General features: G+C 36.7%; 3 protein-coding genes across 9 annotated transcripts in view; 1 reads left to right on the top strand and 2 right to left on the bottom strand.

Moving 5' to 3' along the window:
• Nucleotides 1–19,808, top strand: part of LOC117991324 (serine-rich adhesin for platelets-like) — a 48,028-nt gene extending 28,220 nt beyond the window's left edge. For 3 of the 7 annotated variants that reach the window (XM_069504872.1, XM_069504869.1, XM_069504871.1), the window contains exons 2-10: nucleotides 7,452–7,784; nucleotides 8,459–8,488; nucleotides 11,894–12,030; nucleotides 12,415–12,614; nucleotides 13,792–13,910; nucleotides 14,129–14,276; nucleotides 16,392–17,981; nucleotides 18,057–18,304; nucleotides 18,657–19,808. In XM_069504872.1, the coding sequence (XP_069360973.1) occupies nucleotides 7,452–7,784; nucleotides 8,459–8,488; nucleotides 11,894–12,030; nucleotides 12,415–12,614; nucleotides 13,792–13,910; nucleotides 14,129–14,276; nucleotides 16,392–17,981; nucleotides 18,057–18,304; nucleotides 18,657–18,880 (3,029 nt within the window). In that variant the 3' untranslated portion in view covers nucleotides 18,881–19,808. The remainder of the gene's footprint in view (nucleotides 1–7,451; nucleotides 7,785–8,458; nucleotides 8,489–11,893; nucleotides 12,031–12,414; nucleotides 12,615–13,791; nucleotides 13,911–14,128; nucleotides 14,277–16,391; nucleotides 17,982–18,056; nucleotides 18,305–18,656) is intronic. The other 4 variants (XM_069504874.1, XM_069504870.1, XM_069504873.1 and 1 more) reach the window with 4 other exon arrangements.
• LOC117991118 (L-xylulose reductase-like) overlaps nucleotides 1–25,504 on the bottom strand; it is a 345,757-nt gene that overhangs the window by 136,725 nt on the left and 183,528 nt on the right. The window lies entirely within an intron of this gene.
• Nucleotides 19,887–25,192, bottom strand: Taf11 (TATA-box binding protein associated factor 11). The gene is made up of 5 exons (XM_034978892.2): nucleotides 25,012–25,192; nucleotides 24,830–24,934; nucleotides 23,373–23,802; nucleotides 22,862–23,046; nucleotides 19,887–22,178 (listed from the first exon to the last, which is right to left on the bottom strand). Exons 1-5 carry the CDS (start codon nucleotides 25,061–25,063, stop codon nucleotides 22,045–22,047), a joined length of 906 nt encoding a protein of 301 aa, XP_034834783.1. The 5' UTR covers nucleotides 25,064–25,192; the 3' UTR covers nucleotides 19,887–22,044.

Here is a 25,504-nt window from a genome sequence, read left to right as displayed (position 1 = left end):
ATGTAGAGTTTCTTCACAATTATAAAAACATAGCAGGTCATCTACATACACTGCTATGTAAAATATATCATTATCTCTTTTTACCAAATAATAAATGCAAGGATCCACTTTGCTTCTTAAAAGTCCAATATCAATCAACACATTATTCAATTTTTTGTTCCATTGCCTGCTGGCTTGCTTGAGTCCATAAATTGATTTAATTAAATGACATACTTTGTTACCTTCTTGTTCATACAGAGGTGGCTGACACATATAAATTTCCTCTTCTACATCGCCTTGCAAAAAGGCTGTAACAGCATCCATTTGATGAATTTTTAGCTCATATTTAACAGCCAGGCTCATTAAATATCGGAGGGAGGAATAGCGAATAACTGGAGCAAATACTTCTTGATAATCTATGTTTTTCCTCTGTTTATAGCCTTTTATAACAAGCCTTGCTTTATATCTTGTTATTTCCCCATTTTCATTAGTTTTAGTTTTAAAAATCCACTTACATGGTATGGCTTTCTTTCCCACTGGAAGGTCCACAAGTACCCATGTATTATTCTTTATTAAAGATTCATATTCAACGTCCATGGCATTCTTCCATTGTGGAGCCTGGTCGCTCTGCAAAGCTTCTTCAGTACTTTGTGGGTCACTATCTAAAACACTCATAGCCATTTCATTATTAAAACACATAAGTGATAAGGGGCTGTCATCATTCTGCTTTTGCTTGCGAGTCCGGACTGTTACATGACTCATGGATGTCCTGGGTGTGATGGGTGATATGCTACTATCAGACGTACAGTCAGTAAAGTCAGGGTTGTACTCATCATCTTTGGAGTCATCATAGCTAGTGGATAAGTTGGGTTCTGCAGCTTCTGAGGCAGTTGAAGTGGACGGTAAGTTTGGAGATTCAGATGTAAGTATGATATCAACCTTATTATAATTCTTTTCAATAGGTTTTACACTCTCAGATACCTTAGCGGAGCTTTCAATAAACACAACATCTCTACTCATTATCACACGCTTAGCTTTAGGATTATATAACCTGTAACCTTTAGTTGTATTGCTGTAGCCGACAAAGATCATTTCACTGGATTTTGAATCCCATTTCAACCTGCGCTCCTTCGGTATATGTACCATTGCCTTGCAACCAAAGACCCGTAAGTGGCTAATATCTGGCTTAAATCCTGTCCATTTTTCATAGGGAGTTATGCCTGCAAGTGCACGAGACGGAGAGCGATTTGTTATGTATGCTGCAGTTAAGATTGCTTCTGCCCAGTACTCCTTCTGTAAACATGCGTTAAACAACATACATTTAGCCCTCTCTATTAGTGTTCTATTCATTCGTTCTGCTCTCCCATTTTGCTCTGGTGTATACGGATTACTAGTTTGATGAGTAATACCAGAGTCCTTCAGAAATTTTTCAAATGAACGATTGACATATTCCCTGCCATTATCGGACCGGAGTATCTTAATAGATTTATTTAATTCATTTTCAACACTGCTTTTAAATTCTTGAAACTTTTCTAAGGCTTCGCTTTTGTTGGCTAAAGTATAAACAAACACTTTACCTGAATAATCATCGACAAAAGTTATAAAGTACCTGGCACCTCCTAGCGACAGTGTCTCCATCGGACCGCAAATGTCAGAATGGATCAGTTCTAGCAAATCATTTGCTCGGGAACCAACATGCTTGAAAGGTTGCCTGGTTTGCTTGCCTTGAAGGCACGGTGTACATAATACATCTTCTTTCTGCTTTGTCAAGTTAATACCAAGTGCACAGTCTTGTAATTTGTACAAGTCATTAAAATTCAAATGAGCCAATCTTTGATGCCAAAGAAAATTAGAATTATCTGTGACAGCAGAAAAACCTCTAGATTCACTTGTGTTGAGTTTATAAGTCCCATTAAAACAATTGGCTGTTGCAACAATTACTTCTTTGTCGTTCAAAATCCGGCAGCCATTATTAGAAAACTCAATTTTACAACCATTTTCAATTATTTTGCTCACTGATAATAAATTGGTTGCTAAATCAGGTACATAAAATACATTATTTACCTTAATCTTGTTGGATGAACCATTAGTTCCCGGGATGGTTATAGTGGTACTTCCACACAATTCGACTTTGAGCACCTTGTCATCTGCTATACGTACATGAGATTGACTCGGCAAACATACATCTGATAGCCATTCCTTATGTTTGGTCATGTGTACAGATGCTCCGGAGTCTATGTACCAACTATGTTCATCGTTGACTGAAACGGCTGAAAATGCAGCTACAAAACCACTGTTATTACTCTTATTTTCAGATTTTCTGTCCTTATTTCTACAAAATTTACTAATATGGCCAAATTTATTGCAATTATAGCAACGTGGACCCTTGGATTTGCCTTTATTACTACTATTGTTCTTAATATTCTGAGATTTAGAGATATAAAATGCTGCAGATGATGATGGTTTTACATCTTGCAAAATTTTTGTTTTAACAGCATCAGCGGAGATAGTAATGCCTGAGCTTTCTAAGGCCATGAGCATAGGCTTATACGTGTCGGGTAGGCCCGCTAATAGAAGTGTGCCTAGCCATTCATCATCGATTTTGAAATTAATGCTACGCAGCTTATGCGCAGTCGACATTATTTTATTGACATAATCTTCGATGCTGTTACTATTATCCAATGTAGTAGTTATAAGTGTTTTTAACAATCCAACTTTTCTCGTTAGGCCGGAATCACTAAAAGCTTTAGATAAATTGTCCCATACCTGCTTAGCGGACGTGCATTCTTCGATGTGCACGTAGTTTATGGGGTCGACGAGCAATATTATTTTTGATCTTGCCTTTTTATCCTTTAATGGGTCCACTTGCTTGCCCGTGATACACTCCCAGAGTTCTTCATGTTCCAAGTAAGTTTGTACAGCGAACTTCCATGTCGAATAATTATCTCTGCCGCTTAATTTCTCAATGCTAAATGAGTTATTACTTATCAACGACATTTCGAAAAATAATTACTTTGTGCCGTGTACAAAATCACGTTGGCAAAAATTTTTATCTTTATGAATCTTTGAAATCTTTACACTTCGTGCTGAAAATAAAATATATATACGCTCTGCTACCATGTAGGAATTAAATTTACTTATTATTTTTATGATTTAGTAAATAAGAGACTTTTGATTAAAAAATAAACTTGGAGTGTATTCACTATTAATGGTACAATTTTCAAGATGACATTTTTGACACACTACATTGACATTGACAGATCTACAAAAGACAATAGTCTTTTTAATCAAGGTGCGTTTACTTTAGGCTCTGGCTTCCATCAATAATGACATTTATTCTGAAATCTAAGATGGCGGACATGTTTTTTTTTACAAAAAATTGACATGGGTGTCGTTTTCAGGGTTTTCGAGGGTGCTGAATTTGATGATGACATTTATTTTTAAATCCAAGATGGCAGACATGAATTTATTTACAAAAAATTGACATGGGTGTTGTTTTCAGGGTTTTCGAGGGTGCTAAATTTGATGACGACATTTATTCTGAAGTCCAAGATGGCGGACATGATTTTTTTTACAAAAAATTGACATGGTTGTCGTTTTCAGGGTTTTCGAGGGTGCTGAATTGGATGATGACATTTATTTTGAAATCCAAGATGGCCGACATGGATTTTTTACAAAAAATAGACATGGGTGTCGTTTTCAGGGTTTTCGAGGGTGCTGAATTTGATGATGACATTTATTCTGAAATCCAAGATGGCCGACATGGATTTTTTACAATAAAATAGACATGGGTGTCGTTTTCAGGGTTTTCGAGGGTGCTGAATTGGATGATGACATTTATTTTGAAATCAAAGATGGCCGACATGGATTTTTTACAAAAAATAGACATGGGTGTCGTTTTCAGGGTTTTCGAGGGTGCTGAATTTGATGATGACATTTATTTTGATATCCAAGATGGCCGACATGGATTTTCTTACAAAAAATAGACATGCGTGTCGTTTTCAGGGTTTTCGAGGGTGCTGAATTTGATGATGACATTTATTTTATAAAATCCATGTCGGCCATCTTGGATTTCAGAATAAATGTCATCATCAAATTCAGCACCCTCGAAAACCCTGAAAACGACACCCATGTCAATTTTTTGTAAAAAAAATCTTGTCCGCCATCTTGGACTTCAGAATAAATGTCGTCATCAAATTTAGCACCCTCGAAAACCCTGAAAACGACACCCATGTCTATTTTTTTGTAAAAAATCCATGTCGGCCATCTTGGATTTCAGAATAAATGTCATCATCAAATTCAGCACCCTCGAAAACCCTGAAAACGACACCCGTGTCAATTTTTTGTAAATAAATTCATGTCCGCCATCTTGGATTTAAAAATAAATGTCATCATCCAATTCAGCACCCTCGAAAACCCTGAAAACGACACCCATGTCAATTTTTTGTAAAAATATCATGTCCGCCATCTTGGATTTCAGAATAAATGTCATCATCAAATTCAGCACCCTCGAAAACCCTGAAAACGACTCCCATGTCAATTTTTTGTAAATAAATTAATGTCCGCCATCTTGGATTTAAAAATAAATGTCATCATCCAATTCAGCACCCTCGAAAACCCTGAAAACGACACCCATGTCAATTTTTTGTAAAAAAAATCATGTCCGCCATCTTGGATTTCAGAATAAATGTCATCATCAAATTCAGCACCCTCCAAAACCCTAAAAACGACACCCATGTCAATTTTTTGTAAAAAATTCATGTCCGCCATCTTGGATTTCAGAATAAATGTCATCATCAAATTCAGCACCCTCTAAAACCCTAAAAACGACACCCATGTCAATTTTTTGTAAAAAAATTCATGTCCACCATCTTGGATTTCAGAATAAATGTCATCATCAAATTCAGCACCCTCTAAAACCCTAAAAACGACACCCATGTCAATTTTTTGTAAAAAAATTCATGTCCGCTATCTTGGATTTCAGAATAAATGTCATCATCAAATTCAGCACCCTCTAAAACCCTAAAAACGACACCCATGTCAATTTTTTGTAAAAAAAATCATGTCCGCCATCTTGTATTTATAAATAAATAACATCCCGGAAATGTGCACAATCAGTTAATACTCGATACACGCGCAATAATATGTATTTATGTAGGTGTGACACAAGGTGCCAACAAGTTCAAATTAATTCCCGTTGTGTAACAGTGTTACTCAACGGGAATGTTTTGAAATTTTAGGCACCTTGTGTCACAGTGTTACACACGGGGGTGTGACTCAACGGGAATAACCAAAGACCACAGGAAAGCTGTTGTGGATTAGAGTGCCCAGTGAAAAAAATATACGTAACACGCGAAGACTTGCTTAAAGGGATCCTATATATGACTAACGACTTCAACCCAAATTTATTTTTGCAAAGATCACTTTGTTGTAAGTCTTACTTAATAACTTATTCAATTTATAAAGACAAAACGATAATTTTTTACGTTTACTATGAGTTTTTAGAAATATATAAAAACAAGCTTATGCTCGTGACTTCGCCCGCGTGGACTTCATAAATTTCAAACCCCCATTTAACTCACTCAGGGGTGGAATTTCAAAAAATCCTTTCCTAGTGGATACCTTCTCTTTACCTACAAAGAACACACCCACCAAATTTCATGTATCTAGGACCAGCTGTTTAGATGTTTAGGCTGTGCGTTGATATATAAGTTAGTCAGGACTTTAAATTTTATATATATGGATACTACGTTAGTCCCCGCGTGACATAGGGATGACATTTCTTTGTTTACATATTTTTAATGATGTCACATCATGGCTGACAGCGTTTTCTGCGTTTCAAATAAAAATAAAAACTGTATTTTTTTAAATTGGATTTATATATCCATCCTGCGTTTTTAATTATTGTTATTGATATATTTCGTTGTCTTAAGCAAAATACTATAATAAATAATCATTTATTGGACGAAATTAGATATGAGTCAAGTAGCCTATTATCACAAAATATTTCTTTCCTCGATGTTTTACTTTTGTGAAGGTAGATAAGTATACGTCAGTACGTTTACTAGACGTAGTACGTATACTAGACCTGTACGTATTTTAGAAGTTAGAAAACTTTTTCGCAGAAACTACATTGAAATTCTAAAAATTCAATGTGAAACCCATTGCAAGGGCATCGAGAAGGTAACCATGACGGAATGTCGTCGTCTCCAACCTCCATATCGATTTAGTAAATTATAAGCACATACCTTGTCACGCTAGTTCCTATTTCTATTATACAAAAACAGTTATTAAATTCAAACGCGAAAACAAAAAGCGATATTACATCATGTAACGTAAGCTACGCAAAGTACAAGGTGATGTTTTTGTTAGCTCTAACTGGCACCGTAACACCTACCTACACTTAAGTAAAAACTTAGGAAGGTCATCATTATCAACCCATCGATCGCCGGCTCATTAGCAAGCACGGGTCTCCTCTCAGAATGACAAGGTCTTGGCCATAGTCTACCACACTGGCCAAATGCGGATTGGCAGACTTATTTACACACCTGTACGAATATTATGGAGTACTCTCAGGCATGCAGGTTTCCTCACAATGTTTTCCATCACCGTCAAAGCAAGTGATAACCATTACTCCGAAAAGATAGAGGTGCATGGCTGTAATCGAACCCGGGACCCGCTGACTAAATAAATAATTTAACTAAATTAACAGAAGATTTTTAATTAGGCACTGTACCAAAATATAAAACGATAGGAAATAAGCATGACAGATAGACATCGATTTTGGTAAATCAATGCAAATAGGTACTAAGAGCAAATAAGGAATAAGATTTACTTACTGAATAAAATAAGGAACACTGTCATAAACCCTTGTTCTTCTTTACCTATATTGAAGAAACACATAAAAGATTGCTAAACCTGTCGTACTCGTACAATATTTGAATAGGCAATTGTCATTTGTCTAGTCACAAGACTGACAACGTAATTTTATGTAAACACTCTCTCGCAATGTATGAATAGGTAGGTACTTTGTTGGTACATAGTTTACTCGGAGACCAAACAAAATTGCCCCTTCACAAACATTCCTTGACTTCCATGTGCCACTCAGTGGTATCTCTTAAACAACCGTGATTCTAAGCTGTTCTGATAATAGGAGAAATAGTGATGATTGAAATACTAAGAATTAGATGCTTGTTCTAAGAAGAACAATCCTTAGAATAAGGCGATAATAGTTGAGTTTAATGTCAACACTATTGCGATTTGAGGTCGTGACTCCATACGTCTAATGAAAGCTACAAATCGTCTAGTGCTACTTAAGTGCTAATTTGCGTTTTAATAAATTGCTTCTACTTTTATTATTAACTTAACTTCTCGGAAGCCTTCGTCACGGTATTTATCGTCCAAGTACCTACTCGAACTTTACTATTCTTTATATGTTTGCGTAAACATCTAAATTGTTTTTTAACTTGCAGGCAAGCGACAAGAACATCAGAAATCGTCGAAGTCCTCGCGGTCCCCGTCGCCGGAGTCAGTGGGTCTAACTTCCCCGGTCAGCAACGAATCCTTCCGACCTATCCTCCACACCCCGACACCTTCCCGGCCCGGTCCACCTCCTTCCCCTCCAGTACCAACCCATCCAATAGCTCCCACCACACCAGAACCCTCCGGCCCTTTACCGCTCCTACCATGCCCGGTGTGCGAAAGGACCTTCGTACCGCAATCCCTTGCCAAACACGTAAAGATCTGCGAAAAGATGACCGTGAAAAAACGAAAGACCTTCGACTCCTCGAGACAACGACGTGAAGGTATTCGTCTTTTCTATTTATTACCCATTTTATATTCACTGCTCGTACCATGTCTAATATGGTGGTGGCATTAGATATTGCAACTTTAGTTTGAGGTTTGTGTAACTAAAACAGTGTAGATAGGATACTTTTTTCACCAAAGATGTAGGTATACCTAAGAGGTCTATAAGATGGTAGGTCATCAGTGAATTCCGTTAACCATAAATGATGAATGACTGATGAAGCAGAGAACGATCCAGATAATTGACACGCAAACGCATGTATAGGGTATCCGTCTGTTAAAGCAAAGACTGTGCCAAAACTATGCAAATGCTATCGTCTTATGGACCCTAAAGGATACGTATGCACTAATGAGGTGTGTGGAAGAGTCGATACATTTTCTTCCAGAGCTATGTTGAGTTAAGCTATGAATAAGCGATCCTATTCGGACTGTTCGGACATCTCTGGTGAAAAGGTAGAATTTAAAAGTAGACGTAGATGTGGTTTGGAACTTGTAGAACGTTTCTTATTGTGACACGAGCTATTATTAGTAGGTATAGTTCCGATGACCCAATTAAGCCCGGTATTTAAATTTCTGAAGATGTTTTGATTCTGGAGAGCATGAGTTTAATTCAAAATATTCCCATTTGCCACTGATTGAAAATAATACTTATATTTTGTTTGTGGTTAAAAAGGGGTGGCCACACCGAGCGATTGCAATTTTGGTGAGTGAACATGACATTCTTGCCAATACCTATAACTCTCTATAACTGTTCTCCGTCGAATGTGAACATTTTACTAACATTGCCATTTGCCGTCTGTCCGTGCATAATTTCTGCGTGTTTCAAGTACCAAGTAATAAATCTAGATTGAAGTAAAGCTGACTTGGATAGCATATCTTTATTGACCTACAAATAGACTGTTTATATTTATTTGCTAGTGTGGTATATCGTGAGAGACGCGTGAAAGTTGTCTTGATCTTAATATCCCCTTTCGGATGAATGAGCCCCGAGATCCGATCTCGTTAAGCACGTACCTACTAAGGGCGCGGTCTCACTAGGCGTATGGTCTGCTGACTGTCAGTTGTCACAGATAGCTCAAATACCTACTTATTCGAGCTCCTATGAAATACTGGTCTATGACGTCACAATTATTTGACGTGCAAATGACTTCATCCATCGAGTACAATGTACTCACATAGTAATTTTCGTAAGACTATATTGGGGTTAAAGCTGCATCTCCACATTGATTGACATTCCACTAATACGAGCGATTCGCTTCGCTTTATTTAATGCATGCCGCTAAATTATGGAATGCTCTATCAGCGTCTATCTTTCGCGGTTCATATTTGATTTAGTTAGGCACTTTCCAGACATGGCTTCTTCTAGATCGCTTCTAATCTACAACCCAAGGATATTATTTGCGAGCAAGTGAGGCTTAAGCTGGCTACCGCCATTTTCTATTCTATCTTATAGGCTTTAAGCAAACATTTTGATATGGGAGGATATTATCATCATTTAACCGTCCTTGACATCGAATTATAATTCAAAGTCGCAAAAATATTGTTCCACAGTGAATATAAATGCAACATTACCGCAAAATCTAAGACCTTACCCGCACGTATTGTGAATAATAATTGAACAACGCCCGTATTAACTACGGCTTGCGTGTATTTGCGATATTTGTTTTGATATCTGAACTTGAGACCTTAAATACCTTTAAGCTATAACTATTCTCACATTACAACATTTATCGCAGTCCGCAAGCAAAGCATTCAATATCACCATCATCATTAAATGTTCTCTAAATTCTAATGTCGTATTCCTCCCAAATGTCAAAGTGTACCCACCTAGATAACTGCTCTTTGTATGATCGGACAAAGATCTGGCAGATAGGCCTAGAAGATCTTGTAGGTAGGTTCTGCGAAATTTCACTGCGCGATTTTGTCTCAGATTTTAACTCCGTAGCTATATTATTTTAACTTGAAAACTTACACTTAGGGCTCTGTAATGTGTGATCAGCTTCTTTTGCTTATTGATATAAGCAAAAGACATCATCCATACTAATAGGTATTATAAATACGAAAGTGTGTATGTCTGTCTGTCTGCTAGCTTTTCACGGCCCAATAGTTTAACCGATTTTGATGAAATTTAATACAGAGTTAGCTTACATCCGGGGAAGGACATAGGCTACTTTTTATTTCTGAAAATCAAAGAGTTCCCACGGGATTTAAAAAAAAACAAATTCACGCGGACGAAGTCGCGGGCATCCTCTAGTTAAAAATAAAATTTAGGATTAGTGGTCTTATAACCATAAAGTCTCATAAAAACGGGTAGGTAATGTTTTTCATTAAAAAAATCAATATTTTCTCATTAGAGGCACGGACGCACGGTTAGGTTAGGTTAGGTTGCTCAAGGACATTGGCTAATTTTATTTAGGTAGGTACGCAAAGCACTGAAACTATATTTTGTTAACTTACAGTAAAGTAGGTATTTCGTCATCTGCTTTGCCCGTGTGAAATTTAGGTCAAGCCATTAAACTGAATTAGAACCTATAGAAGGGCTATTTTCAAACAAAATCTTGTACTAGGAAGCTGTCAAAATTAGTAAGATTCTAGACATTAAGTTGTAAGCAAAAACAGTTGCAGCTTGCAAATCTTTTTGTTTGGAATGACCCGTCTAGGCGTTGTTGTTGGGTCAAGCTGTTGTGGTCGGTTCCTGGTGAACTCATTATTTTCATCAAAGTTAAAAAATATTTTATCGAACTGCAAAGATTCGTATCAAATGGTCCAGTGATTTTAACTTGTTGCGGGCATAACCAATTACATAGACAAACTTTTACAATTTTATCATAGTACCTATGTACATACAGATCATTATTACTCTAGGTATCTTTTCTATTCAGAGCTTGCTATGTCCTAAATCCCAATACAATAATGACGACTAACATTTGCATAAAATGTGACTCGAGCTTCGTTTGGTATACGTCGCCCACGGGCCACGACATACAGTCTATCTAAATTAAGTCTGAAACACATACAATGCGCGACAGCGGCGCGTTTCCAACGCGGTTTTATGAGATGTCAAGAAACTTAATGAAGGCGTTCACACTGCAAAACTTGCATAGAAGTCGCGCTCCTGCTGGGCAATTGCGGAAATGCTGTACAGTTCTTACAATTCACGAAGGCGAGTGAACCTTACTTGTGGTTACGCTGTTTACATGGGCATTGCGTAAGTGTGCGTGCATATCGGAACAATCAGTCGCAAGTAAACGTTCGCAAACGCACACATTTAGTGTACTTTACTTATACCGATACGACGTAAACATCGCCACTCGCCCTCGTGAAATGCAAGACCTGTAGGTATCTATTATTGCCACAATCTCAATTTTTGGCTGAATTAATGGTATTATTGTTGTGACAATAATTGTGTACTGCCGTTCTGTTGCCGTCGCGATTCGCGAGGAGTGTGTTACAGACTTTACTAAAACATATGGCAATCTTGAGTCATGATTAACAAATAAGCATTGTCAGGCATGGATGGCGTTTGCTCTACCTGTTATGTCTTGAAGTTCCGATTAAATGCACGTAAAACTTAATTTTAAATAGTAAATCTAGATAAGTAATAGTTTTTGGATAAATACCATCGATCATAAATGTAGGTACCTACTTACAAGATATAATACTTAATACTTATTATACTGTTGGTCGTTAAAGTGTTCGTGAAAAATTAGCGCTCAATCATGATGGCGCATTTATTTTCGTTAGTTTGCTAGTGAAAAAACTGACGTGAAAACGTCTCACGATGCGGCAGTGTGCTTTAAAAGTTCTAAAAATATTATTAACTAGCTCGGATGAAATTTAATATATCTATACATTATTAATACCCCTAAAGCCTATATTATTTCTCTATTTAAAGTAGCTTTCTAATGGTGAAAGAATAATAGTTAAAATCGGTTCACTAGTTTCTCGATTAATTAGTATTTATTTAATCGATTTTGTACGGGATTGCATATCTAGTAAGTACTTTAATGATCGAAGTAGGTACCTAAAATGCGATGTAAAAATTCAAATAGAACACGGATACTGCAAGGATACACTAGCATGCTCACACCATGTCCAACAATTGCAGGCACGGACTTAGAACAATACTTGCCAAAGAATTTCGGTCTTCCAGAAAACAGCCCCTTCCTCGAGAAGAGTCCGCCCAACACTGCCAAGACTACCCTGAAGCCCAAAGCTCCGTCAGTGAGGAGTGCCATCATGAAGGTAACAACTTAAAATACCTATTTCAAAGTCGAAAATTTATTAGTTTTCGAGGAATAAAATTGAGAAAATGAACAACGTTTCATTATTAAATACGACACACACTTTTTTTTTATAACCACGCAATAAAGTACATACACCCAGACATCTTTACTGTTAATTAGGATTAGAAGACTATGGCGAGAGCAGCGCCGCTCTGCTCCTCTCCCGTGGTTTTTTTTAAATACAACAACTATACAAGCCATTATAAATGCTCTTTTACAAAATCATTTTTGTAACATAGGTACTTTCCCTTGTGTGACAGAAAGTTCGATATTCCATTGTGTTTATTTTGTGTTACGTCAAAATTTTTGAGATTAATTCAAAACATCTTTCTTTCGATTCCAGCCAGCAGCAGACTTACAAAAGTGCCCGCACTGCAGCCGCAACTTCGGCATGCGTGCGTTCGAACGCCACGTGGAATGGTGCGCGGATAAAGCCAAGATACTACCGGCCGCGCCACAGCAGCCGCCGCCACATATTGCTGACGCTAAACAGAGGCTCAATGCTAGGACACAGTACAAAGCTCCTCCTGTACGCGGCAGACGGTACGTTTATATAAACTCTAATTAATGGACTTTTTAGATGACAAGACTTTCAAATGTAAAAAAGTTTTAATGGACTTTTGAGATGACAAGACTTTCAAATGTACAAAGGTTTCAAAGGTATCTGTGATTCAGCTTATTTTATTGCATAACAAAGCCATCTTTAAAAATGCGCTTGAATATTGAAACAAATCTCTTGTAAAATGTTTTCCAAAGGTTTTTTGCAAGATTTAAATATGCACGACGACGGATTCATCATACCAAACCATTAACCAAAAACACAACATAAAAGACTGGGAGTGTCCGACTGTCGACTAATCTATCTAATTTTATTAATAAGATTGATGAGAGCAGTGTTTTTATCTATGCAGGCCTTATCTATATACTTTGATGGTCTGACCTGAATTGCTTTAACTGGGCGCGAAAAATTCGTAGTGTTTTAGTATAATGCCCGCCTTCCACTGCGAAAGGGTTTTGAGCGAGAGGAACGGGCGGAACGGAGCCAAATAGTTTTGTCTTTACCTAAGAAATAGTTTCACACAAAACTGATTTTTGCCTTCCATTGACAGCGGGCTAAGCGAAGTGGCGGAAAATGAAAATGGGTCAGATGAGCGAGTTTCTTTGCTTCCACTGGTAGCGGGCCAGTGCTGGAGGGCCTTTTCGGCACCAAGATGAGTTTGTGGTATTCTTCAAAAGTGATAATGTCGAATGATTCTAGTGAAGAGACTACCGACGGAATGACGATATAGTGGCAGAAACAGTTGGGAGGGGCGGGGGTGCGAGCGAGTTCGTTCAAAACTAGTTCTCGTTGCCATGACACAGCGGACTTCTTTCAACTCGCTCAGTCCGCACCGCTCACTAGTTTGCGGTGGAAGCACTTGTATGAAAATTAGTGTTGCGAGTCGAATGGAGTCCGTACGGAATCCGTCGGACTCCCAACGTGCTCAACTCTGCGACCACTATCACTATTCTTTTAACTCTTTCACTCCGCTCCGCTCACTATTTTGTAGTGGAAGCACTTCTATGAAATTCACCGAAGGGAGCTCAACGGAATCCGTACGGAGCCCGCTCCGTTCGCAGTGGAAGACGAGCATAAACTGTATTACCCCCATCAAATAGCCTCTTTTGAAAATAGATTTTACGGAGGGTTAGTTTAATTCCTGTTTTGTATACTTTTCAGTTCGTCGCAAACGCGAGACAAATCTTCCAACAGTCGGTCCGCATCAGTAGAATCATCGCGTGGCGTGTCCCCTCCTCACGAATACGGCGACTATAGGCATCCTAGGACAAGAGCGTCGGGTACGTATAGTAAAACACTTTCTAATTCTCGATCTCAAAATTCTCTTTTGCACCAGATCTAAAATGAGCTAAACTATGAAAATTTACCAATTCTATTGTTGGATTTCACACATGTCTTTCGCTACGCATCTTCACACATCCTTGGATGGCGAAAAGACAGCCTAAATGTTCCAAAATTTTATTACACTCAAAATACTATATTGGTATATTTTTTATAGAATCAATGTCAAGTAACGATTGCCACGAAGATGCTTCCCCGCACGTTCCTGTCATCAGAAACATGAGAACCGCGCAACATAATTCATCTGGTGACGCTAACATCAAAGCTAGACAAGCGAGACTAGCAAGAGACCTGAGTAGTTCTAGGTATGTTGAAATTAAATTATTAGGTACTTTATTGTAGTTCTAGCGTCATTTGATTCAATATGTATCAAATAAGGGGAAAGGAAGGGGAAAAGTTATATTTTATAAGGTTATCTTTATATTGATTAAGTTTTTTAATTACTGTCTTTTTCCGTTCCTAACTCCTTGTTTTTATCTAAAACTTAACGTAAAATTTGACAAAAACAGTAAAGAAATCCTTCCTTTCCCTTTCCGTAGAAATACCCAAGGATCATACCCGCCCCCTGTCCAACAAACCAATACAGATCCCAACATTAATAAGCATAATTTGCAAAGAAAACAACGAAACCAATTGAATAGTAAAAAGAAACAAGAACAATTAAAGAAGCTTGAAAAAACCGTTTCGAAGTACAATGAAAGAATTAATGAAAATGCAAAACAAAAAACTACTAAAATACATTCTGAAATGAAAGATTCTACGCGTAAAACTCAAATACCAGTGTTGAAAAAAATTAAACCTGAAGAAAAGAAGGTAGCTGAAGAAAAATCTAATGAGGATAAAGCGAGTGATTTTGCAAATAGTAAAAAAATTAGGCCATCGTCAATTAATAAGACAACCCTAAGATCACCGCCACTGAATGCCACTTCTAAAATAAATCTAAAAGAACAAACCAAAACGAAAATTAGAAAAGAAACTAAGAACAACATAAAAGACAGTACAATGAGTTTGGATAGTCTAGATGATAATTCGGTAGTTACAAACAGGATCGAGAATTGTCAATCAATTGGTATAAATACAGAACTTTTATGTCCTTGTGTGCCTTGTGTGATACACGATACAGTTGAGGAAAAAATAATCATTAAAAGGCAGAATAAAACAAATAATAAACATCTTGATCAGAAAAGTCAACCAAATCCAGAAGTGGAATTATTATTTAAAAATCCAAATATGACTAGTTCCTCTGATATTATGTGTAGTAAAAAATCTAGCAAAGATGTAACATTTATAAATTGTAATCAATCGTCAACGACTGGTGATGATAATAAATCTTTCGCTAAAATTGATACAGGAATAAAAAAGTTGGAAAATAATCATACAGAGTCAGGCTATTTTATTTCTGAACCTACAAACGAATTGAATAGAAACATGACAGATGATATTGGAAATTTATCAATAGAAAATATGGAAGAAAATAACGAACTTGATTTAAGTGGCAACATTTTTGAAAACTCGTTCAAAATTAAAAATGGAGTAGCCGATAGTAATATTGTTTGCCGTCATGGCAGCGGGGATACGTATACGAAATTCACCGAAGATCCTGCCGATTTAGAAGAATTTCTTAATTTGACTGATAAAATGATACAAAGTACCAATGAAAACTATACAAACGCTACTCATATAGAAAAATCTCTCGAAAATATTCACACGCCTCAGACTAATTCACTTGAATCTATGAATGACCAATCAACAGAAATTGTAAAACTTAACTTTTCAGATGCTTTACAAGACTTAAAAAATGACTTCAAAGATCTTTTACAAGAAGTGAAAGACCAAAAACATAATATTGATGTTACAAATAACTGTGAAAATATGACAGATGATGATGTTACTAAAAGAAAAGTTTGTGATATGGAACATATTACTGTATATCAACTTAAATATTATGAACGAGAATCAAATACACAAATTAAGAATAATTTATTAGATAAAAATACTTCAGAACTAAAGTTACCGGCAATAAATGAAACAAATCGATTTTTACAAAGAAAAGATAGTGACAGGATTAAAAATTCAAAAAAAAAGAAAGGACATAAAAAATGTAAATTGTTAGGTCAACAAAAAAAATCTGATAATGAATATCAAACGTTTATCATAAAAGAAAAACAGGAAGAAAATAGTGATGAAGAACCGCCTCTAAAACTGCCTCGTATCGATATTAAGAGGTTTTATTTTTATTGGTTATTCTATAATGTAAGCGAGTAGAAAGTAGAAATTTTGTGGTAGATAGTTAGTATAATTGCAGTATTATTGTAGATAGATAGTTTATTAAGATTTGTAATTATACAACAAAAGCCCGTGACCTATCCGGATCCAAAATTCTGTTACACTGTAGATGATAATATTTTAATTTATTTCAGACTTGATGACACTTACGACCCATTCGCGTCAGCTGCTCGGCAGATGAAAGAACTCATGTCCTCAGACACGAATATTCCTAAAACAGTTCATAATAATTCCTTCAAAGATCCTAGTAGAACCTTACCCAGCTTACGCCCTGCTAAAGATAAACAGTCTACACCATACCAGCGTTCAGACAACTCTAAGAAAATAAAAGACACAATAAATAAAACATACCAAAAAACACCAACCTTACAAAGAATGAAATCGTTCGGTAGTACAAACAACGATAACAGTAGTAACGCTTTTGGGGGTAGATGCAATTCATTCAGGATGAATAGAAATGACAAGAAAGTTAGTCAAAAACTTAACACAACATTTACGAAATCTAGTAAGGAAAACATAAGTTCAAACGAAAAATCTTACTTTAGTCGGAGCAGCAACTTAAATAGATCTTATTCCAGTTACTCAAATTCTAGTTACAGTACACCTAAATTAAAAGATAAAATACCAAAAATATCACAATCAATGCATCATGGTTTTCAGCGTAACACTATTAAACAACCCCTTAAATTAGACAAAATAAATAAGAACGAAGAAAAGAAAGATTTCATAAATCTCGATTCCTTGCTTTCCTTTGACAATTCATCGATGACTGACAGTAATTACATAGACCCTAGGCTCATTAACGAAAACGACAACTTGCCAATAAATGTAAATACTATATTAAATAATCCAGACATCATAAGTAGCATGGAGTCATTGCTCACTACAGAAAATTTACCAGCAAAATTCGAATCTTTTAGTGCAACTAAAAATATCTTTAACGAAACTAACAATATGACAAATTCCTCATGCCTTAAAGTAGAAAAAAACAATAATCTTAACCTAAAAAAAATAAGTACGTCAACTATAAGCGATTTTAGCTCACAATACGATAAAATGATGTCTTCTTTAGAACAAAGTATAGCATCTAAGGCTTCCGTTAGAGATGATGATTCTCTATGTGAAGACTTTGATCTTGAAGAGTTTATGATTTCTTTCGATGAAGAGGTCCATAAACAAAAATCACAAAAACGCATTTGTAGTTCCACAACTAGAGTTGTAGCGTCTGACATGTGTAATGATGTGAGGGGCTCCGACACTAAAGTCATTAATTCTCCAAAAATAGTTAATAGTGGTAGTAATGGATTAATTCCTGTAAACAAATCGACTTCTCTTATTTTTAGCAGTAACAATGTTGTGGGTGAGAAGCTTTTCCCATCCTCTGTCAAACGTTCCACCTCCCTCCTTGATTCCATTCAAAAGAAGACCGCAACGAAAATTGAAAACTCGAAAGCACGTCACCAAACGGATCAACTAGAAGAAGATTTAATGCAATCTTTGAAAGATTTCGATAAATTATACGAGTCCGAAAGAAAGGACAACCATACGTCAAACAAAGATATTGTCAGTAATAATAATAACAAAAAAACATACAACAATACAACAAAGAAAGATTTTCGACGAAAGATTGACCATAAGAGAGGAAAACCTGAGAACACATCAAATGGAAACCACACACCGAATGGAAAATCAAGCACCGATTCGGCGTATAGCAGGTTAGTCAGGTACTACAAAAAATTACGAGTAAAAGTTAGTGGGATTATTGTTATTTATATTTTCATATATTGTATATGTTTCAGCTTAAACAGAATCTCGCCATCTAAACTATCTTTATGTAACGCAAAAGAATCGAATGGACTCACATCATTAGAGCGAATACCCGCTGGGTCAGACTCGAGCGGTAGTCAGAAAGACGATATCCGCTCCATATCCAGTGAAGAATTCTTGGCGATGGAAAGATCTGCTGAGCTGGATGGACCAATTAAATCTTCCAATGGGATGCAAAGACCTGACATGAGCAAGGAATCGGAATCTTTAGCAATAAATGGTAAGTCAATATTAATAGATCATAATATCAAACAACTTAATACACACACTTACACATAATAAACAGATCTACAACGAGATGGAATTAAAACCCAACTTGTATTGAATTCCGAGCCAGGAAAGAATACCGAAATTGAACTCAAAATTATCTCGTGGTATAAAAATAAAGTCCTGAGCGTAACGAGGAAGTCAAAGGCCCGAGCGCAAAAAAATTTGCAGCCGTGGGAAACACACAACTTTTCATCTCACTACAGCGACGAAAACAAATCAAATTTAAAAAAATTGCTGTCGTTTGTCGTGTGTTTTATCACTTTATGACATAGTTTATAGCTATTTTACATTCCTTTTGACAGATAAGCGCGTCAGTTCGCGAGCGTCGTCGCGCCACAGTCCCACTTGGCACGCGCGGCCCGAAGCGCTCAGCTCGAGCGGCTCGGAGTCCTCGCTGCACCGCCCGCGTCGCGATTCGGTCCCCGCGACGCGCCTGTCCCGCTTCTGCCACGAATGCGGCAGTCGGTTTCCCGTGGAAACGGCCAAATTTTGCATCGAATGTGGCGTTAAAAGACTTGCAGTATAAAATATAAACGATACTGTGTGAGCGATTTCTAGTCTAAAGAAAGTGGTACATGTTGGGCCATGTTGTGCTTAAGGCCAAGGACAGTTTTATTAGTCTAGTTGAAATTCAGCGTTTGGAAATCCGCGGCGCATAATTCTGTTCCCAACCACTATGCGAAAAATCTGAGCGGTTTGAGTAAAGAAGCGATAGTTGCACTAAATTTCTGAAATTCCGCGTAAACCGTGCAGTGTCACGGACACACGGAGTAATGAGCGCGGACGTCGTGGCGCGTCTTGGTAGCGCAGATATAGCGTAACATTTCGTTATGACAAGTCATTTGAACAGAATATCGCGCGCGTTTTACCACTCACGCAGTGGCAGATTATACCTAAGGCAAATAGGGCACGTGCCTAGGGGCGCGAGGTTATAAAGGGGCGCGCGCGATCATGTAGAGTTGGATTCGCCAGAGTATGCACTTTGAATATCTTCGTTTCTATGCAAAATGGAATGCTATAATTATGTTGAGACAAGAGAAAACAAAGCGCACTCTTTCGCTAACCGAACTATACATTGTTTGATTTCACAGGACCAACACGCACGTTACTAGAAATGCGATTTGGGAGCAGCAGAGCAGCCATATTAATTTTTTTTTAATGACGCCTATGAGAGAGCGGCTATGAGATACTTGCCTCGCTCTCGATATTTAATCTGCCTCTGCGCTCACGACTTTATACTAGTTTGCCCCTGGCCTGAGGCAATATGGCGTACTTTGGTGATACACACTACACACAAGTGTTGTTAAAGTGGTTTGGTCCAAAAAGTACGAGGGGAATGAATACTTTGCCGAGTTTGCGTTACGTCATTTCGGAAAATACGGCCTTGGCAACGCTATATCGCGTATTTTAGTCTTGGAGATGCCGAGAGTTTTCTCTCTATCTATAATGTCAATGTAATATTTGGGTTTTGCTCATTTTTAATTAATTTTAATTAATATATTAAAACTGTAGTCTCAATAAAATACAATGAGTAAAGGTTTAATATTACATTTTTTATTTATTTAACAGTTTTGATTTTGTTATTATTTTATTTCAATGACAAAAAGATCTCTTACTCACTGATAAATATGAAAGAATGATTAAGCGTACCGTCTGAAAAAATTATGAGCATATTGCTTAGTATAAAAATATAGGAAGTAGTCATTTATTACCTAACTATAACATAGTGTTACCAAAAATAACTGCTATTGTAATCAGTGCCTTCCCTTGTAGAGATTGGTTAACACCCAGTTTTCAATATTCAATCTTTCTATAATCTATCGATAAGCAACGTTTGTCAAAATATTTAATAAGTAAGGTCTTTTTAGGGTCCCGTACCCGAAGGGTCCAGACGGGACCCTATTACTAAGCCTCCGCTCGCCGTCCGTTCATCCGTCTGTCTGTCAGATGGCTGTATCTCGTGAACCGTTATTACGGTTCACCTATATATTTCACCTCTCTACCTATTGGTAGAGAGGTGAAATTTTGTGTGTATTTTTATTGTCGCTATAACAAACAATAATAAAAATTTCAAAATGGCCGCCATTAAAATTAAAGTGTTATTTCTTGTACGATGGTACGGAACCCTTCTTGTGCGAGTACAACCGTATCTTGGCCGGTTTTATTCAAAAATGACATTGCTAAGCTAAGCTTACAGATAGATTGAATATTGAAACATCTCGGACTTCACAGTTCAAACCATAGGGGCGTATACACAAATATGCGAATGGTTTTTAAATCCAGCATTAGCGACAGTCTCAATCATTTGAATAAATTACTTTTTAAGAAAATATACAAAATAATGAAGTAATTGTACATATGATTAATACAGCAAAGTTATTTACAGCCGAAATTATAAATAATTAACCTATCCGTAATCCTTCCATAACGACGTTGTTGATGTCACAAATACCATATACAATTTAGACAAATAACGACGTTGCTAAGTAACTTATCGACAGATTGCAGATAGGACTGATTATATTTTATTTTTGGCAGTTTGTACTTTGTGTTTCCTGAAAAGTAAGGGTACAATGCAGATACGCCCCTATGATTTAAAGTCGGTGAGATGTTATACAACACTAAATATTCCTAATAAAGGTCCAAACGCATTTGCGCTGCCCTACGCGACGCGGCGCGGCGCGTAGTAGCCTGCCTCGTCGCTCAAGTACGCCTTTCTCCATACAAACTATAGGTATTTGCTGCGCTATGTCACGTAGTTGCATGCCGCGTCACTCAAGTGCGCCTTGCTCCATACAAACACATATAAACTACAGGTATTTGCCGCGCAGCGCAGCACAAATGCGTTTGAGCCTTAACGATTTTACATTTTATTTATTTATTGATCTGGGGCCAGCAGCTTTTATATTTAAAAAAAACTGTGATATATCAAACAGCATACATGATCATTAAAAACATAACCTTATTTACTACAATCACGAATGAATTAAGTGCCAACTTTTATTTGTGTTTAAATGAAATTTTGCGATAAAATATTTTATTTTTACGTATTTGCACTTATCAATAAAATGTATGTTTTTATATTAATTTAATTTAAATGCACTTCATTAATTTGTTATTAACATCACCTTTTCTGCGAATGTAGCCATTTTTAACAAGACTGATTTTATTTTCAACTGTTTGAAAATATGATCCTAACTTATTGTTATAATGCATTGTTTTAATAAAGAATAATAAATAATTATTACAATTATCATGTAATAAATTAACATTTGAATATTTACTTGTTTTAATTTTCCCAGGCCCTGAACTGTTCCTAAAATATTTAAGTTCAATGCACATTGCGGAAAGGTGCATTGCGCCATGCGCGTCTACTAATTAACTCAAAAACGGCTATTTTCGCCTAAATGTACGCCTAAATTAAAGTACTTTTGAATCATCAAATCCATCTACAGTACGCGGCCGAAAGTAATGTATATAGGTATGAGTGACAGAGACAACGCTCTACAAAGCCGGAATGTCATTCTAAAGGCAGGTGTACATTAGTTTCTGTACTGTACCACTAATTAGATTAATTTTGCCGCAAATATTGAGGCAAAGTGCTTCAGTATAAAGATTTCATTAGTATTTTTTTAAGAATGAAACAATTTGAAAATTACAAAAACATTTACAAGTACCAATGTCGCACAGCTATAGCCTGAATGTCCCTTTATAAGCTTTCCTGGTAGGTATAGCGCCTCTTGCTCGAAGCCTCCTCAAAGCTTCTCTCAGGTGTTTAGGCTGTAAGGGCCCTGGCTCACCAGAGTTTTCCAATACTTCCAAGGCTGAAAAAATGGACAGGCACCCTTAAGATGGTGGATTTAGGACACCATAAAATAGTATACTATTCCTGTGACTTAAACAAGTTCATTAATGTTCGACGTTATGCTAATCTTAATGGACCGCGTAAACCATACGTAACAATGACCTAAATTCGCAGGTGAAACTTAACCATAATATAAAGATATTACTATTCTTACTCTGTGATTTAAGTCACGGCTAAGCGTAATTCAGGTGAACCTGAGGTGGTCACACAAGCTTAATAAACTTGTTAATAATAATATTATATATATAGTCTGTACCTAAGCAGAGTATATTATACTCAGCTTAGGTACAGACTGGATTATTGTCCGGCGTATAGCGCCGTCGCCCGTGCGATAATAGATATATAAGTCACACATTTCATAATGTACTAGTTCTAATTCGGCCCAAGTTGAAACGATCGAACCGCGATTTCACGTAGGCGAAGGAATGAGGGCAAAAGCTAGACTTATGTCTTATAGGTATAGAGCATAACTGAATAAGCTCCTGCGATAGTGGAGCGGTGCAGGAGGGGTGACAGTTGTCACAAGTTGACAAATCACTGAGCTCTCGCGTCACGTCATCGCACCCCTCCCGCACTGGTGCACTACCACAGGAATTTACTCAGTTTTACCTTATGCCTATTGCCTGTAAATAAAATACATACCTTCCTCAACCACCTCTCCAACGAAAACTTTGGCAATACCAGACATGGCTATAACCACATTCTGACCCACTGAGCACCCAGTGATAGTCTGCATCAATCGTTTTACAGCTGCCTTGGGAAATGCCGCTCGTCGGTACATCTCATATCGGTTTAGCTGCTCTTCAGTGAAATTTGATACTAATACTCTGTGAAAATGTTTTTTTTTCATTACAACTTGGATACTAGGCTTATTGCATCCTGACACACCCGCACGTGGCAGCAAAACGAAAGCCTTTTACGTTAAAAATTTTGATTTTCGTTGTCGTGAGCGATATGCGTCATTGTGCTGTGTGTTAAAATTAAAAATTAAATAGTTGATTCATGATGTGCAGGTGCTTATCAAAATGATCTTATGTGGACCCAGCCGTACACATATTTTTAATAACACCAGCATACAAATTTGTTAGAATTTGACATTGACATGACATGACATTTGACAAAGACAATTTGTTAGAATACGATAAAAACATACTGCATTTTTTCTCTTTCTTCCTCCTCCATTTCCTTTTTAGTTTTTCTCTCTCTTTCCCTTTCACTCATCATTTCTTCTGTAGTTTGATAATCCATACATGTATCATTTTGTTGATAGTCACCTATACTTGGTATTGCGAAATCACTATTCCCTTCACTTAACTTTAATTCCTCTCTATTTATCTCTGACTGAGATTCATCTATGGTATGATTATTCTCAAAAGAATAATCGTTAATGTACGACTCGTAGGGATCATTTGTGTCCGTTAATGTATCAGTTTGTGTAATAAAGTTCTCAGTGTTTTCAGTGTAAACATTTCCGAGCCCTTCTTCAGTTGTAATGTTTTGTAAGTTTTCAGTAAACTCATCTCCCGTTATGTTTTTATTATCTGTGCTGTGTATGCTTTCACTATAGTTTGTAAGTGTTGTGTCTGAAAAGATTATACATTAACTTTTAAGATTACATTTTTTATACACAGATATATCTAGATCTGCTATGGATACACTACAGAAGTTATGAAGGAATCACAACACAAAACATAATAAAAACCATTAAGATATGGCTGGTTAGGGCCTTGGTATTCCCCATATTTCACAACTGTTCAAAGACATGGATCATAGATGGTGAGGAGAGAATAAGAAGTGAAAAAAGATGCACAAGATAATATTGTGTTACTGGAGAAGATAATTGAGAATGTTGCATACAAACAGGTCCATCCTTGAAAAGCTTGGCACTAAGCAGCATTGTTCAAGCACACATTTTCACTTTTTTCAACCACATGTCCAGGTGTAAAATTGTCAATAAAAAGAAAAGGTGCAAGGGGAAGTTGAAGGCATGCAGGAGATTACCAAGAGATGGACAGATTACCCATGAGATAGACAGTTCAAATAAAGGCAAAAAAAATATATAGTTAAGGTGGAGGGAGGTGTGGCAGCAGATCGTCAAGCGAACTGTGGCTGAAATGACAACGACAACGAGTCTGCTAATATTGTAGCACCTACACAAAAAAGAGAATATTTTTTCAGTATAATGAAAACTTTAAACCAAATGTGAAGCAACATGCATGCTTAAAAACTGCTTTAACCTGTCGTAGCCAAAGGTTGAGCTTTATATCTAACAGGTCCAAACGATAGTTCAATATTATATCATGAGAACCATTAAATGAAATATTTTGGACAATGATTAATTATCATTTGTCCATAATTAACATCTACAGTTCCATTCAGATGCATGTTTATCTAAATATATAAAAGGAAAGAATTGACTGACTGATCTATCAACCCACAGCTCAAACTACTGGACAGATCAGGCTGAATTTTGGCATGCAGATTATGACATACCATCGGTTCCATAGTCAAATACTATAGTTTCAGCATTGCGTAAATAAGAACTTGCATCACATTCCTTTAAATTACCATGACCAAATCCTTTGAATTAAGACAAGCTTGAATACTTACATTCTGGTTCATCTCTAAGCAATTTATCTTCAATTTCTAAGGAAATATCTTGAGAGTCTTCTTCATTAGAATCACTATGATCTAGCTCATGAGCCAACTCTTCCTCTGAAATAAATTTAGATTTGTTAGAAAAATTAAAGTAGGGCAAATTATAATAAGTTTTAATTGCAATTTGAACTAACCTCTTAACCTTTCAGCTTCAGACAAGCCGTCACTACTTGGATTATCAGCCATTGCGTAAAATTTACTAAAATGGTTTCTATTTCTCCTTATATCTGATTTATATTATTAAATTAATTTATAGTTTAGCGAATGAATTAAAAATAAAAATGCAAGCTTCAAGCTTGTTTGTTTTCATTTTCATTTTTTGACAATTGACACCACAGACAGACGATTGACACCATTGACATTTGACATGCCATTGACACAATTGACGTTTTTTTGACTATGCTGTAGAAACGGGTAACATTGGTATATTATCAGGGATTTTTAAAATTGTATGGGAGCGTTGCTCGTCCTTAACAATAATTAGCCACTTTTGAGTCTAACCGAAACATTTTTGCTCACAATTTTATTCTATTTCCATTCAACCATCGCGCGTCGTCGCGTCAGCTCATAATGTTTGACAGATTTGACTCCTTTCTAAAGATACCCGTTACCACTGAACTGTGCTTT

This window comes from Maniola hyperantus, chromosome 19 (assembly GCF_902806685.2).
Source record: "Maniola hyperantus chromosome 19, iAphHyp1.2, whole genome shotgun sequence".
NCBI lineage: Eukaryota > Metazoa > Arthropoda > Insecta > Lepidoptera > Nymphalidae > Maniola > Maniola hyperantus.
Note: the sequence above shows the minus strand (reverse complement) of the source record. Positions and strands in the feature narration are given on the sequence as shown.